General features: G+C 42.1%; 1 protein-coding gene across 4 annotated transcripts; it reads left to right on the top strand.

The window, feature by feature from the left end:
• The first annotated feature begins 4,965 nt into the window (after positions 1-4,965).
• Positions 4,966-10,275, top strand: LOC308386114 (uncharacterized protein). Of its 4 annotated transcripts, none has more exons than XM_080865434.1 (5): positions 4,966-5,067; positions 5,145-5,169; positions 5,296-5,402; positions 7,453-7,562; positions 8,537-10,275. In XM_080865434.1, exons 3-5 carry the CDS (start codon positions 5,296-5,298, stop codon positions 8,545-8,547), a joined length of 228 nt encoding a protein of 75 aa, XP_080721560.1. In that variant the 5' UTR covers positions 4,966-5,067; positions 5,145-5,169; the 3' UTR covers positions 8,548-10,275. The 4 variants fall into 4 exon arrangements, 3 of the variants coding, with proteins under 3 accessions (XP_080721560.1, XP_080721558.1, XP_080721559.1); XM_080865432.1 differs by having other exon boundaries at positions 7,453-7,575; XR_013969720.1 differs by lacking the exons at positions 7,453-7,562; positions 8,537-10,275 and adding an exon at positions 7,252-7,444.
• The last annotated feature ends 6,000 nt before the right edge of the window (positions 10,276-16,275 follow it).

Genomic DNA, 16,275 nt, shown 5'->3' with positions numbered 1-16,275 from the left:
TTAATGTGGCCTGGATGAAGTGGCACCAAGTCACTGCCATCCTGTGCGACCAACGAGTGCCCGACCGCCTCAAGTCGAAGATCTACAAGAGCGTAGTGCCCCCTGTGGCCCTTTACAGATCAGAGTGTTGGCCAGCCACCGCAAAGCACGAACAGGCCCTTCACACAATGGAAATGCGGATGCCTGGGCCTGACACGATGGGACCACGTCACGAACATCGACATCCGAAAGCGTCTGGGCATTGCACCAATCACAGAGAAGATGCAAGGAGCGCATCTGCGATAGTATGGGCGCATGGACAGAAGTGACGAAATCTCGGTGGCAAGAACAGCACTGCGGCTCAGTCCCCAAGGCCGGCGACCAAGGGGCAGACCAAAAAGGCGATGGATGGACTGAATTAAAGACAACGTGAAGAAGATCGGCGCCAACCTGAACGATGCCCCTGACCGTGCTGAATGGAGGCGGCTTTGCAGAAAAGTAGAACCTGCAGAGCTGGAATAACGCTAGGAAGAAGAAGAAGAAGATCAGAATTATAATATTTGTGATTGTCTGAGTCAAAATGGAATCGAATCAGAATTTAATTGTTTATAGAAATCGAAATCTGTACCCAGCCCTAGTCCAAACTAAGGCTACGTCCACACGTACCCGGGCATTTTTGAAAACGCAGATTTTTCTATGCGTTTGCACCTTTCGTCCACACGTAAACTGTGTTTTCAGTCACTGAAAATGGAGATTTCTAAAAACGCTGGCCAGGGTGGATATTTTCTAAAACTCCGTTTTTGCATTTACGTGTGGACGAGAAAAACGGAGAAAATGCAGCGTCAAAGGATTGCGCCTTTTTTGACGTCACACTGTGCGCCACATTATTGTTTCGGTGAAATGAATTTCTACAATACTGTTACTGTTAATTGTACTCTCTGCAGTGTTTAAATGCTTACATATACACACACAGTTACTGTCCCTCCACACATACGACTCGGTTCTGCTTCTATGCCCCATCTTTGTTTACTATTTCCGACCGAGGCTTCTAGACTTCTGATTGGCCAACATTTAGGAATATAGCGCCACCTGTTGCTTTGGCATGTTCCTAGCAGCGTTTTCCTTCATTTCCGCCTTTACGTGTGGACGGGATTATTTTTTAAAACAAAAACGGAAAATCTCAGTTTTCAAAAATACCCGTGTACGTGTGGACATAGCCTAAGGAAACACATCATCTGTGCTTTCATACATGTGAAGATCTCCATGTGTTGATGTGCTTTTATATGGTCTTCACATGTATGAAAGGACAAGACTGCATGTCCGTTTTTAACAAACGAAAAGCACAAGTCAAAAGTAGGGACATGTCTGGCAACTGATGTGGTGATAATTTAAATTAGAGTAAAAAATTAGACTAGTCTAAAAGACGAGTAAACAAAAATCTAAGTGAGGCTTTACATTTTATCAGTCTGAAGTTGTGTTTTAATATTTATCACAGTTTGGATTTATGAACCTTCATGTTACAGTGCAATGATATCACATAATGTAAACATAGACCCACAAATTTGACCTGAAAAAATGTGATTTCAGAGCCCATTTGCTCCTCAACATGGACAAGTTATATATCAAAATGGGAAAATATTTGTCCTCACTGAGAGAAATCTTGTGGTTTTCACATAAACGACCTCAGACTCCTATAATATCTGATAATTCTGGTCAAAACCTGAAGAGCAGGGTCTCTTTAACCTGCCACCGTGCTGATAAACAACAGGAACATGAAAACACTGCGTTTTCTACAGTGGAAACTTCTGGCAGGCATGGTAAGAGGATGTAATCACTTTACTGTAAATGGGGTTTATTTAAATGGTAAATGGTCTGCATCTGTATAGCGTTTGTTTGTATAACATGGTTTATCAGTGCAGCTCCGGCCATGTTGATTAACTGCGCTAACTGCATCCTATTTGCATGAAGAGCCTCTGCAGGATGACTGTTTCACGCTCACAGAGCCACAGAGGGACGACTTCCACCACGGTCAGCCGGTTGCAGCCAAAACACGTGCCATCCTCAGAACAATCACTTTAACTAGTCCTCCAACCTCAGCTTTGGGTGGTGCAGGATTACTACTGTCAGGTCTTCTCCTCTGGTTTGTGCAGTCACCTCACAGCAGGGAGGCTTCAAACCCTCACAGGGCCTTTCTGTGGGGACTCTGCATGTTAGCTTAAGTGTGAGCTAAATAAAAAGCTTTTAGTTGTGAGATACACAAAAGTGTTACACAACAAGTGTTTAACTTTGTCATCGTGCAGCAGAAGTCTACCCCTTATCTCAGCCGAACAATGAGGAAGCTCAACTGACCACAGTCTGTTTCTTCTAAAGGTTTGTCATTCAGATAACGCCAAAAAAGCCCTCTGTGTGTTTTTGTGTGCTAATAATGGGTTAATAATGGGTGATGGGACCACGTCACGAACATCGACATCCAAAAGCGTCTGGGCATTGTACCAATCACAGAGAAGATGCAAGGAGCGCATCTGCGATGGTATGGGCACATGGACAGAAGTGACGAAATCTCGGTGGCAAGAACAGCACTGCGGCTCAGTCCCCAAGGCCGGCGACCAAGGGGCAGACCAAAAAGGCGATGGATGGACCGAATTAAAGACGACGTGAAGAAGATCGGCGCCAACCTGAACGATGCCCCTGACCGTGCTGAATATAGGTGGCTTTGCAGAAAAGTGGAACCTGCAGAGCGAGAATAACGCTAGGAAGAAGAATGTCTGAGTCAAAATTGAATCAAATCAGAATTTAATTGTTTATAGAAATCGAAATCTGTACCCAGCCCTAGTCCAAACTAAGGAAACACATCATCTGTGCCTTCATACATGTGAAGATCTCCATGTGTTGATGTGCTTTTATATGGTCTTCACATGTATGAAAGGACAAGACTGCATGTCCGTTTTTAACAAACGAAAAGCACAAGTCAAAAGTAGGGACGTGTCTGGCAACTGATGTGGTGATAATTTAAATTAGAGTAAAAAATTAGACTAGTCTAAAAGATGAGTAAACAAAAATCTAAGTGAGGCTTTACATTTTATCAGTCTGAAGTTGTGTTTTAATATTTATCACAGTTTGGATTTATGAACCTTCATGTTACAGTGCAATGATATCACATAATGTAAACATAGACCCACAAATTTGACCTGAAAAAATGTGATTTCAGAGCCCATTTGCTCCTCAACATGGACAAGTTATATATCAAAATGGGAAAATATTTGTCCTCACTGAGAGAAATCTTGTGGTTTTCACATAAACGACCTCAGACTCCTATAATATCTGATAATTCTGGTCAAAACCTGAAGAGCAGGGTCTCTTTAACCTGCCACCGTGCTGATAAACAACAGGAACATGAAAACACTGCGTTTTCTACAGTGGAAACTTCTGGCAGGCATGGTAAGAGGATGTAATCACTTTACTGTAAATGGGGTTTATTTAAATGGTAAATGGTCTGCATCTGTATAGCGTTTGTTTGTATAACATGGTTTATCAGTGCAGCTCCGGCCATGTTGATTAACTGCGCTAACTGCATCCTATTTGCATGAAGAGCCTCTGCAGGATGACTGTTTCACGCTCACAGAGCCACAGAGGGACGACTTCCACCACGGTCAGCCGGTTGCAGCCAAAACACGTGCCATCCTCAGAACAATCACTTTAACTAGTCCTCCAACCTCAGCTTTGGGTGGTGCAGGATTACTACTGTCAGGTCTTCTCCTCTGGTTTGTGCAGTCACCTCACAGCAGGGAGGCTTCAAACCCTCACAGGGCCTTTCTGTGGGGACTCTGCATGTTAGCTTAAGTGTGAGCTAAATAAAAAGCTTTTAGTTGTGAGATACACAAAAGTGTTACACAACAAGTGTTTAACTTTGTCATCGTGCAGCAGAAGTCTACCCCTTATCTCAGCCGAACAATGAGGAAGCTCAACTGACCACAGTCTGTTTCTTCTAAAGGTTTGTCATTCAGATAATGCCAAAAAAGCCCTCTGTGTGTTTTTGTGTGCTAATAATGGGTTAATAATGGGTAATAAAATATTTTTTGGTGAAGAAACCATCCTTATGTACTGATGTTTGTGCCCTTTTGGGACAAACTATTTAAAGTTTTGTGTATCACAAAGTATTAATTAATTAAATTAATATTAAAGTAAAAGGAGAATATATTTAGAAAAAGAACTGTGTTAATCATCCCACTGTGTGTCAGAAAGTCCAGAGAACTATGTTGGCTATAACTCTGCATGATGTGACCGGATGCAGCAGGACACCCATGTGTACCTGAAGTACTGCTGTTCAATTCAATTCAATTTTATTTATATAGCACCAAATCGCAACAAAAGTCGCCTCAAGGCGCTTTATATTGTACAGTACTCATGTATATTGTGTCACTCATCTGTTCAAGCTCCAGATGTTAATGAAGCTATTATCACTGTACTTCAGCATCTTAGCAAGTCCCCAAAACAGGAATTTAACATACTACTGCTACTAGTACTAATACCATTACTACTAATACTAATACTATTAATATTACTGCTCCTTTGATCATTTGGTAACTACTGTAACTATTCCAGGTCACAGATGAGGTGTTGCCCTGAAAGGAGGAATTTATGTAAGTATCTCAGGGTCTTGTTCAGGTTGATTGATGGATCAGGGTCTGCAGTGACACAGACCTTGTAGGTAAAGCTGTTGATTTACTGATCACTCTAAGTCACGAGCTCTGTGTAGTGACCAAACGAATGAGATCACTGATACAAGCAGTAGAAATGAGCTTTCTCCAAATAATGGCTGGCACCATTTGAGCTGATCTATGATCTGTGGAAGCTTGTAAAAAGCTGGCGCACTCACAGAGTTCGTCATATTTGCTGACTGTGTCCACACATGGAGCGTTTTAGAGAACATGTGTGATGACACCTGATAAGATCTTTGTGCTGTTTTTTGTTTCTGTCTTCCTCATTTTCAGGTTGCCATGCCCCTTTGCTCATATAAAAACCTCAACTACTGCAGATCAAACCACTCCTTACAGCTGAGTGAAGATCACAGACCTTCCAACTGTGCAGGTATGTGAAGCACTTGGGTCACAGTTTGGTCTGAGTTCACTTTCCTACATTTCATTGGTTTCTTTCTTCTGTTGCAGTTTTAGGACAAACAAAGCAGTGAAGGTGAGAAAGTTTGAGATTTACTACTTGAATTTGGATTTAGCTGCCTTAAATTCATCTCTGGTTAGATGTTTATTGGCGTTCACTGATTTAAAGTGGATCATAAACATGTTGTTTTCAACGGTGCAGATGAAGTTGATGCCCTGCTTCATGCTTTATGTCCTGCTGGCAGCTGGAACCAGTCTGGCTGTGGATGTGAACTGGCTGACTGAAGTTGTCAAAGCCATCAGGAAAGAGTGAGTGAAATTTATTATGTCATTAACCATGGCAGGAAAACCACTGTCTCCTTAGCTTCCATGTTTTGGTTTAATGTGCTGGTTATTGCATTCGTTCAGCCCGGTCTCACAGTAAAATGTAAAATTTTCCACGTCTGCACCATGATTGTTTTGAAAGATTTATATGGAGGCACACAAACCTGGAAACTGATGGATTTCCACCCAGAGCAGTTTGGTCTTTGTCAGTGAGTCTGCATAAAAGTATGGCTCCCACAAGAGAAAAGACACAGCTTAATTCACCAGCAGGTTTACCCAGACTTAATACCGTCTGTGGCAGAAACTTGTTTTTCAAAACTCTGCTGATTCAGTCCTGGTCATTTATAATCTTAATGTGTTCTTGCTGATATATTCTGGAGCTTGAATTCTCTATTTTTTGAATGCCAGACTATTGCCACAATTCTACTTTCTGTGCTTGTGTGCTTTAGCTCCTATCTGTTTAATAAATAATCCATAAACCTGCAAGAACTACAGATGAAAATTGGTCTATATCACATCTGGCCCTTTGTAGTCTCACAGTAGTTTTTGAAATAGTCACCACCTCTGATCTAATTCACAGTTTTTTCATGTTTGAGAACACATATGCTGTCATACATGCTGAGTGCTGTGTTTGAGTCAAAACATACTTCATAAATTAAAAAAAACCATTAGGTCACTTTTAGAAAAAAGTAACTGGGTTAAAACACAAAGTCTCACATGTCCGAACAAAAACAAATATGGTCTTTAAATTAAGTAAATACAACCTGAGATGGACAACAACATAATACATTTTGGTGTGTCATGTTAGTCATTATTTAACAAAATGCCAAAATGCAGAACCAGAGTGTGTGAAAAACTGAGTCCAGCCCCTGGTTGTTTCTGTCATTTAGTTTTTCAGACTGTCTCTGCATGTTGGCTTAGCTACTGTTCAATGGTAGTGACTGTGTAAAATGTCATGTATTGATTATCTGAGGCTATATTTGAATAAGACCTGCTGAGGACCAGATGACTTCATTTACATCCCGATATGTAAAACCTTTCACAGGCAGTGTTGGGAAGGTTACTTTTAAAATGTATTCCATTACAGAATACAGAATACATGCCCCAAAATGTATTCTGTAACGTATTCCGTTACGTTACTCAATGACAGTAACGTATTCTGAATACTTTGGATTACTTAATATATTATCATGCTTTTTACAACAACGTGAATGTACTATTGCTGTGATTTATTACTATTACTGAAGGTCCGCGGCTCCGAACTGTAGTAAAGGGACCTCTGACTAATACGGCGGGGTCCCTGTCGGCTCGTAGTCGAAAAATAGCTTTACTTTGTTGTGTGGGTCAACTTTTCTTGCGAGAGACAGAGAGAGGCGTTGAAAGGCTGCTCCAACGGAACTTATTGTTTTCAGAGGAAAACACGAAGACGGTGTACAGTCGAGTCTTAATAGCTTACTTACAACTGGGCTCGTCAGGCACTCTTCTTGGCTGCAGTGGTTATTATTATATTTACATGCTTCCAGCTCCCATTTTTCCTCGATGACAACTCGTACCTTTCCACTCCCCTTTTTCTCCCTCCTCACGCTCACAGACCCATAATGTCAGGTTTCGTAGATCGGACTCACGCGCAGACCACTAGTATCTTCAAAAGGTGCATTTATTTACAGTGTTTCCTACAGTGAAATTCATATATACACATAATGGTGCCAAAGGAAAAAGGGGTCGGGGTTCCAGGGTCCAGGAATGAAAGAGGCAGGAGTCCAGGAAGGGAAGGTTTCCATTCAGTCCTAACACATCTCCTCTCCTTTCCTCTATCTCTCTTGCTCCCGTTCAGTCGCCGGGCACGGGAAGAACAAGTCCAGAAGCAATCTATGCACAGGCAGAAAAAAAACCATTAGTCTCCTGGTTCAGACATGCTCACAAACTGACTTTATAAAATACAGGACGACTGACGCTGAAGGCTCAACGATCCAGCGACGAGTAGAGCAGACTCGCCCTCTTAAGAAGGGTTCCAATCTCTCATGATCACCGACAGGTGTGCTGATCACCTCCAGGTGTGTAGGCCAGGGGCAGGAGCCCATGCTGAGCTCCGCCCCGGCAGGAGAAAGAGAATGGAAGAGGGCGAGAGAGAAAGAGAGAGCAGAGGTGAGAGAGAAAGGTAAACAAAAACAAAAGCACCTGACGGCTGTCAGCTGACGAGGACCATGACACATAACGTGTATGGCAGTCCATTTTCCCTGCAACACGGACTACACTGCCCATGATGCTACATTCTTTAGAGCTATGCTTGTAGCATTCTGCCTGTTAGCTTAGCACAACAACAACAACGAAAAGGCGCTCTCTCACCCAGGAAACACACAGTTGCAGAGAGAGAGAGAGAGAGCGTCGCCCTGTAACCATGGCAACAGTAACGCTGCCGCCTGGAACAACAGAACGTAGCTGTCAAACAAAACCCAAAACAGTCCTGACCCGTGACAATATGAAACAGGAAAGTACCGCAGTGTAATCCATTTATTTCAACAAAGTAACTGTATTCTGAATACCACCTTTTTAAACAGTAACTGTAACGGAATACAGTTACTCATATTTTGTATTTTAAATACGTAACGGCGGTACATGTATTCCGTTACTCCCCAACACTGTTCACAGGTGTTGTATGTTCTTAGTACCATGACTGTAAATTTATGCTTACTGACACAGACAAAGATCACAATTCATGCCCATTAACGCAAACACATTGACTGTTTGTTTTGCCCTAAGACCGGGCTGTTATACATCTGTCAGTAGTTTCTGTTTTTATCAGCAGCGCTAAGTGGCAAAAACTCAGGCTGGTACAGATGCTTTATATTGAATTTGGTTCAGTTTAAGTTTAATCAAACTTTTGGATAGCTAACCCTAACTAACCTAGACCAACACAACTAGTATCTGCTGGCTGTCTGTTATGAGGGGACCTCGACAGCAGACCTAATCACTAAAGTTGTGGACACATATATGTGACAGACACAGAGGTATCAGAGTACCGGTAGCGTGTCTGAAATGATCTGAGATGTTTGTTTCTCATTTGGCAAATACAGAATTTCTGTGTTAAAACTTCTGCGTTCTTCTCTCTTTGTTGTCAGGTACAGGATAGCTGGACAGTTTTGTCTAGCTGCAATCATCCCGCTGCAGCAAGACACCAACACACTTCGTGAAATCCTCAGAGAAAACAGCTATAAAAAAAAAGTGGAGACAGTCATTGGGGAACAAAACTTTGAAAACAGTCAAGTTTATGTAAGCAACAACATGGTTATAGCCAGGGCTTTACAACCTGAACACGCAGAACTTCGAGTTCTTCAAAAACTAGAACAATTGAGCCAAAACAGCGCTGGAAACTTCCTGCTGCTCTACTCTTATCTCTCCCCATGTAGCACGTGTACAGACATAATGGGTAACAATAACATCCATGAACTGATTAACAGTTACAAAGACAGAGCCTTTGTGTTTACAAAAGTTTATGACAAATCAAATTCTGAAACTCAGAATGTTAGAACCATATCCAGAGAGGAGTTGATAAATTCACTTAACGAACTCGCGTCTTCAATGGGCCTCAGAAACATATTTCGTTGTACTGAACTGTCAGGGTGTCACAGCTGCTATCCAGATGGCAGCTACTTGGAGTTTTGTATTAATAACAACGTTAGGCCTCAACAGGCAGGAAACCATAGATGGGAAAGGAGACAGAGTGAGAGCAGCAGAGGAGAAAGAAGATGGGGAAACAGGAGCAACAGTGGGAGCAGGCCCAACAGGAAAAACATGGGTGGAGGCAGCAGCAGCAAGCGGAACATGTACAGGAGTCGGAGTGAGAGCAGCAGCAGCAGAAACAGTAAAAAACCTGGAAAACCCAAAGGTGGAGGCAGGAGCAGCAGGAAGAGAAGCAAACAAGAGAGTAACAAGTAACAAGAGAAGGAGCAGAGGAGGAAGTACATGGGGAAGCAGGGGGAGGAGCAGCAGTAAAAACAGGGGTGGAGGCTCCAGGGGGGAGCAGTAGCAGTAAAGGTTAGAAGAGTTAAAACAAACCATCATCCCTGAAGACAAACTTCCTTCACACTTTTAAATGATTTTTTCCCCAAACAGCATTTAAATTCTACACTGTTCCAAAAAATAGTAATGTCAAATTATTTTACTGTGTATTTTACAGATGTGTACTGTTTTTCTAGAATATCATTACATTTACATAAGTAGACTGTGATCTGACACGTCAAATGTAAAATAACATAACATCACTGTAGATGTAATAAAACACAATTTACTTGTTTTTTAAATATATTTTTTTGTACATATGCATATTTAGATTGTAAAAATACATCTAGAAATGTATCATAATTTCACAAATATTTGTCTGTTATGTGAGAGAATGGTCTGTTAAAGTCAAATGTAATACCATGGAAAAATATATAAAATGCTCAAAAATTAATGAGAATAATCAATCATTAAAGGAGTATTTGAATTATAATTTTGCTGAAAATTTCATGTCACCTAGGTCTGATTCAATAATTCAGAGGTAACAAGTGATAATATAATTAATAGGAATAAAAACTAAAAAAAACATATTGTGGTGTGTTGGGGGAACAGCTAGTTCTCTCCCATCATGCCTTGGGACATGTGCTGCTGTTTAGATGTTCTTGTTTTATTGTTTATGGTTACGTTACTTTTAACTGTTATCTTGAATGTTGTGTTTACGCCGTGGTGCTGAGTCACTGACAGTTGTTGTTTTGTAGAGGGAGTGCTGTACCATGAGTGACTTCTGTTGTGCTGTTTTTGAACATTGAGGCACATTGAAGCACTGGCAAGTGTTTTAATAAAGAGCTCTCCCTACCAGTTTGGGGTTAAATAACAAGTTCAATCTCTTTGTGAGCTTCTTTGTTAAGATTTCTCTGCATACCACAATGTAAAACATTGCACGGACACTCTGTGCTAATTATATATTTTGAAAAAGAAATGTAGATGTAGGAGTTGCAATTAATATAAATAACATGCTGCTAAGCATCAGCCAATGAATGTGAACTAACAACAAGGTCGCGGGTATGGCTGCGACCGTAGGAAAAAACCCTAATATGAAGGTATTTTACTGTGCATTTTACAGTAATGTTCTGTTCTTCTAGAATATCATTAAAGTTACGTAAATAGACTTTGACTTCACATTTTGAATGTAAATTAACGTTAAATCACTGTAATGTAATACAACATAATTGTCATGATTATTAAATGTATCTGTCTGTACATATGCATATTTAGATTGTTAAAATACATTCACAAATGTATCATGATTTCACAAATATCTGTCCGTTATTTGAAAGATTGAACTGTTGAATTCAAATGTAATGCTATGGAAAAGTATATAACATGATCCCTATAAGCTTGTGTTACATCACATACGTATTATTATCACTGCTAGTTAGGTCGTTCGTGGCTCAAGAGTTGGCAGTTTGCCTTGTGATCGGAAGATTTCCGGTTCGCGCCCCGGCTCTACTAGTGCTGGCCAAAGGGGCCCATGGTGCGATATGGCAGCCTCGCCTCTGTCAGTCTGTCTCAGGGCATGCAATCAATTGTTATTTAAACTGTATATTTCTGTACATTCACGTATTATGATTGTTGTTTATAGGTAATTTCATTGTTTGATCACGTAAAAATGTTCCTAATTTAATGTCTAAAAGCACTTGGAAAAGGCAGAATCCCATGTCAAATTAGCACAACAAACTCTATTTTCATTACTGAAAATGACCGTATTTTTATGGGACAGTTATTTTCTGTTATTTTACGGTCGCATTTTGGCGCCCCAGCTGCCGGAATATTACCGTTGTTTTAGGATGTTTTTTTTAACAGTGCATATTGGTCAGCAAACTTAATGTTGATGATGTAATTTCCTGGTTCAGTGGGTCAGCAGGTGACCTTGCAGGTGCCATCCTCCTGGTCCTCAGTGTTTGTGTCCACTTAAGTGGGTCCTTCAGTGGAAAAGCTCAACCCACCGTAGTCTAATATATAATATAAAAAAGATGAGACTGACAAATATTTTATTTGAATGATTAAAAAATGAAAAAAAAAATATCACAGTATCTATGCTTTCACTGAGCATATACCTGCATCAATGATGAACTCTGCAGGCTGAAAAGTCCTGTTTGGATGACAGCCTGCTCCGATATTCATCTGTGGGCATAAAACACCAAAACTCAAGAGACTTTTCAGTGAGAAGAAAGACAAACCCTGCATGCCAGAGTGAAAGTGAGTGTGTGTGAGTGCATACTCACCCTGAATGGACTATCAGTCTCCCCAGGAGACCATCAGTGTGCTTCACAGGCTTACGTGGGGTGCAGGTGCAGGTGTATGTGCTGTTGCTATTATCCTTAACCTGGACAGCCACAGAATTGACTTCACCATCCTGTGCAGAAGACGAGGGATTATAGTTCAATCAGATTTAACACACCGTATTTTTCGGACCATAAGGCGCACCAGTTTATAAGGAGCACTGTCAATGAACAGGTCTGGTTTCATACATGAGCCGCACTGGATTATAAAACGCATTAAGCAAAACAAAACAGTCAGATAAGTCAAACTTTACTCAACTCTTTCTTCTTGCTTCCTCCACTTCCGTACCATTGATTCATTCATGTTGAAATCTCTCACAGCTGCTCTATTCTCATGTTCTACTACGTGACTGACAGCCTTGAGTTTGCAATCCGCTTCGTCAGCATGTCTCTTAACAGGTGCTATTTTGGGGTCCTTATCCACACACAATACAGTAATATTATGTTGAAGCGCAGTACGTATCACTCCGCGAGGCTCCTGACTACGTAGCCGTGATGCTCCGACAATCCATCGAGCGGTGCGACTTCGTGACTTAGCAAAGTCGTACTAAAACATTTTTTGACAGATTTTTGAGCGCCGTGTATTACATAAAATCGGTTCAAGGTCAGTAAGCAAAACCAGAATTCATACATAAGGCGCACTGTCGATGTTTGAGAAAATTAAAGGATTTTAAGTGCAACTCATAGTCCGAAAAATACGGTACATGCAATATATTTAACCTATTTGTGATCATATACAAAGCCAGATATTCCTGGGCTATAATTTATAATTTTCAGAGGAGCTTTTCCTCCTTGCTTAAGATAAGATAGAACTTTATTAATCCCTCGGGTGGGTTCCTCTGTGAAATTCGGTTTCCAAATAGCACAGCACTGACAGAAGTTACATAATGTGAGCAGAATACCATATATACACATATATAAATACAGAAGCATCAACTGTGAATTCAGTGGGTTTTCCAACAGTCAGACCACTGCTCTGAAGGCCTGGACCGTACGCCTTAACCTAGAGAAAACTATTTTAAACAAACAATTAAAAAAGGAACAAGTCAAAGACCTACTATAGCCAAAAGATCATTTACAGACTACAGCGCTGTGAAAAAATATTTGCCTCCTTTCTGATTTCGTATCTTATTCCATATTTGTCACACTTACACGTTTCAGATCAGTCTATTTTTAATATTAGACAAGAATGTCTAATATTAAACGGCAGTTTTCAAGGGGAAAAAGCTATCCAAACATACTTGGTCAACGAACGTCAACCCTAGTGGCTTCAAGCCTGGGCTTAGCCTCTACAGGAGAGACTGCATTGAATGATTAGTTTTCATGATTGTTGCCTCAAGACCTGAGATCATGGTGGTGGGCTTGTGATGGACACACATGGCTGAAAGCTCGACTGGGGTGTTCGTTGGCGGGGGTGACGCGATGTCACAAACTGTTTGCTTCCTCCCGATCAACAACACCACCAGTCACACATACACTTGTGAACTTAAATGTCTCAATAGTTATACCATCAGAATACTACAACTAGCAAAGCTTAATAAGCCTGAAACTATATTGCACTCCTACGTAAAATGAAAAGAAATTATTATTCCAGTTTTTCCATGACAATTTTTTCTTAGTGCATTGGTGGCAGAAAATCAGTTCTTTTTAAACTCAAGATAGAACAAGTAATAACATTTCTCTAATGTTCTTTTTCAAGCAACCTATTATGCTACAATATAGTCTTTGTGCCAGCGAGGCTTGTACTTGACGCGTGGCAGTCTTCTGGCAGTAGGTGAGCCAGTCTGAGTGTGGTGCAGCCTAGCAGTGTCAGCGTTCTTTTCAGTCACTGGGCGACAGCGTGCTAGATGAGTGGCATTCCAACTCTTTCCATCACTCAGCAAGAAGGCACTCAAGCCTTTGGCTTTTGTTACTGTTACAGGAGGGGTAAATCTGGGATGTCCTTTGGGAACATGGTGGGGTTTCCTTATCCTCACACTCTCTCCTGGTAGAAAAGAAGGTTTCCGTGCGTGACGCCTACCATCAGTGTAACGTTGCATTTTCAACTGATATTTCCGAACTGAGTGACGTGCAACGTATCCAGTGGAGACACAGCAGGAGGCAAAGGGAGTACATCCAGTATAGTACGCATCTTCCTGCCACACAGGAGTTCTTAGGGAGAGGGAAGTAGAGGGAAGTAGTTGCATGCGGTGTTGCACAGTAAACTTGAAGCCAATCCAGCACAGTCGCCTTCCATGGTTTCGACTGCTGGATTGATGTCTGGATACAGGTGCGGAGGGCACGATGAAACCGTTCGATTGCTCCGTTTGCAGCTGGGTAGTAGACAGATGTTCTGCTGTGGGAGATGCCTCTATTCTGGAGGAATGAGGTGAACATTACAGAGGTGAACTGTGTACCATTGTCAGTTACGATGTTCTCTGGGTTGCCATGACGACTAAAGACAGATGAGAGGAACTGAATGACATCATCAGTAGTAGCATAAGGTGAAAAGGCAAGCTCAGGCCATTTGGAGTAGTAGTCAGTCAATGTTATGACGTATCTGCAAGCAGGTATTGCAGTATCAAAAGGCCCAACAATGTCAAGACCAAGTTTTTTCCACAGTCCATCAGGCAGCGGGACGGGTTGGAGAGGAGCAGGATTAGTATGTGCAGTTTTGTCATTGGACTGGCAAAGGAGGCATGAGGTTATGGCAGACTGAACTTGTGAGTCCATTTTTGGCCACCAGTAGAGATCTCTTAATCTTTGTTTTGTGCGCACAATGGTGACTTTCATGTGCCAGTGCAATCAGTTTAGGTCTCACTGAAAGTGGTGCAATGAGCCTCGAGCCTCTGAGAACATAATCACTTAGGGTTGAGAGTTCATTACGGATTTTGTAGTAAGGTGCAAGCGTGACATCAAGTGCTTTGATTGAGGCAGGCCCGCCACTTTGTATTTGTGAACGCAAAGCAACCAGTTCAGGGCGAGTTGAACAGGCAGAGTCAAAGTCCGCACATGGAAGTGAGGACATGGCAGCAGAAACTTGGGCTACCATTTCATGATCTGCATCCGATGTGGGATGGGACGAAACAGGCAGGGGCAGGCGAGAGAGACAGTCAGCTGTATAGTTCTGAGAACCTGGGCGGTAAATAACATCATAGTCAAAACACAGGAGGCGGGCAGACCAGCGGGCGATGCGCATGCCAGCCCTATTAAACCCTTTGGTGCTCAGCAGCGTTGTCAGAGCTTGGTGGTCTGTCCGCAGAGTGAAACGTCGGCCCCACAAATACGTTCTCCATTTCTCTGCAGCCCACACACAAGCATAAGCTTCTTTTTCAACAGTTGAGTACTTTTGATCTGTTGCAGGCAGTGTGCGGGAAGCAAACGCCACAGGTTTTTCTGTGCCATCAGGTTGCACTTGAGCAAATACAGCACCAAGCCCATAGTCACTTGCATCAGTAGAGATCACAACACGCAAGGCAGGGTCAAACAGTGCCAGTGCAGGACTATTCACCAGGAGTTTTTTTACTTCTTCAAAGCTCGCTTGTGCACCTGAAGTCCATGTGAAAGTGTTCTTGTCGTTAGCACAGCCACACATAGGGGCTACAACAGTTGCAAAGTTTGGCAAGAACTTGGAGTACCATGACACCAAGCCCAGGAAGGATCTCACTGTGAGCGAAGTGAGGAGGGTTAAAGGGGCAGCACAGCAGCGTTTTGGAAAATTGTGTAAAGGCTTTTCAGGAAGCTTTTAGGACACTGTGGAAATACTGAATTTGAATAGTGGAAGCTAGAAGTAGTGAATGTATCCTTCCTCTCTATCATTAGATGGAGAGAGTGTACAAAGGCCGGCATAGTGGGTCTGTGGCCACTCTTGCTTGCGCTTTTGCGTATCCGTCAGCCAGCTGTGGAGAAGAGCAAAGTTTTTACATGCAAAGAGCTGTAATGAAAAGCAGTGTTCCAAACAATGAAATGTGTCCACTCTTTGTGCTTTTCATGCAGTAATGTTTGATGTTTGAAGCTATTTCTGCTGTTGTCCCATTCCCGGTGAAATCCGCTGTCCCTCCAATCCCGATCCTCTTGCAAAGCAATCAGCATTTGTCAGATGCATCAGTCATTGGCGGTACTCAGACAGGATCCTGGATGACTACACGTCTGGGGTGGCTAAGAGACCAATTGAAGGATGCCATGTTTACTGAATATGTACCTAATTTCGTCAGGACATAGCTGGGTCCATTGCTTCTGCGTGCTCTATTTTTACAAGCAAAGGCCTGGCTCTTTCTCCTGGCACCTTCTCAGGTGATCTCCATGCCGTGGCTTCTTCTCAAATCAACGTCTGGACTGCCGCAAAACAGCTGACCGTTGTCGACAGGATTCGAACCTGTGCGGGGAGACCCCAATGGATTTCTAGTCCATCGCCTTGACCGCTCGGCCACAACAACCACATTTGGCTGTGGAACTACATACTTGAAAGACATACGTCTTCCAAGTCCTACGCCACACGTCTTTCAAGGAGGATGTGCACAACAACGGCCACGCTGGAT

Source organism: Rhamphochromis sp. 'chilingali' (genome assembly GCF_963969265.1).
Source record: "Rhamphochromis sp. 'chilingali' genome assembly, chromosome: 18".
NCBI lineage: Eukaryota > Metazoa > Chordata > Actinopteri > Cichliformes > Cichlidae > Rhamphochromis > Rhamphochromis sp. 'chilingali'.
This window is presented reverse-complemented; position numbering and strand designations above follow the sequence as displayed.

What these genes read in the sequence shown, in the direction of transcription:
- LOC308386114 (XM_080865432.1), top strand. Translation starts at nt 5,296, where the DNA reads ATGAAGTTGATGCCCTGCTTCATGCTTTATGTCCTGCTGGCAGCTGGA. An exon ending in GTCAAAGCCATCAGGAAAGA is followed by an intron (nt 5,403 to 7,452) that starts GTGAGTGAAATT and finishes GATCACCGACAG; the next exon opens with GTGTGCTGATCACCTCCAGG. An exon ending in AGCAGAGGTGAGAGAGAAAG is followed by an intron (nt 7,576 to 8,536) that starts GTAAACAAAAAC and finishes CTTTGTTGTCAG; the next exon opens with GTACAGGATAGCTGGACAGT.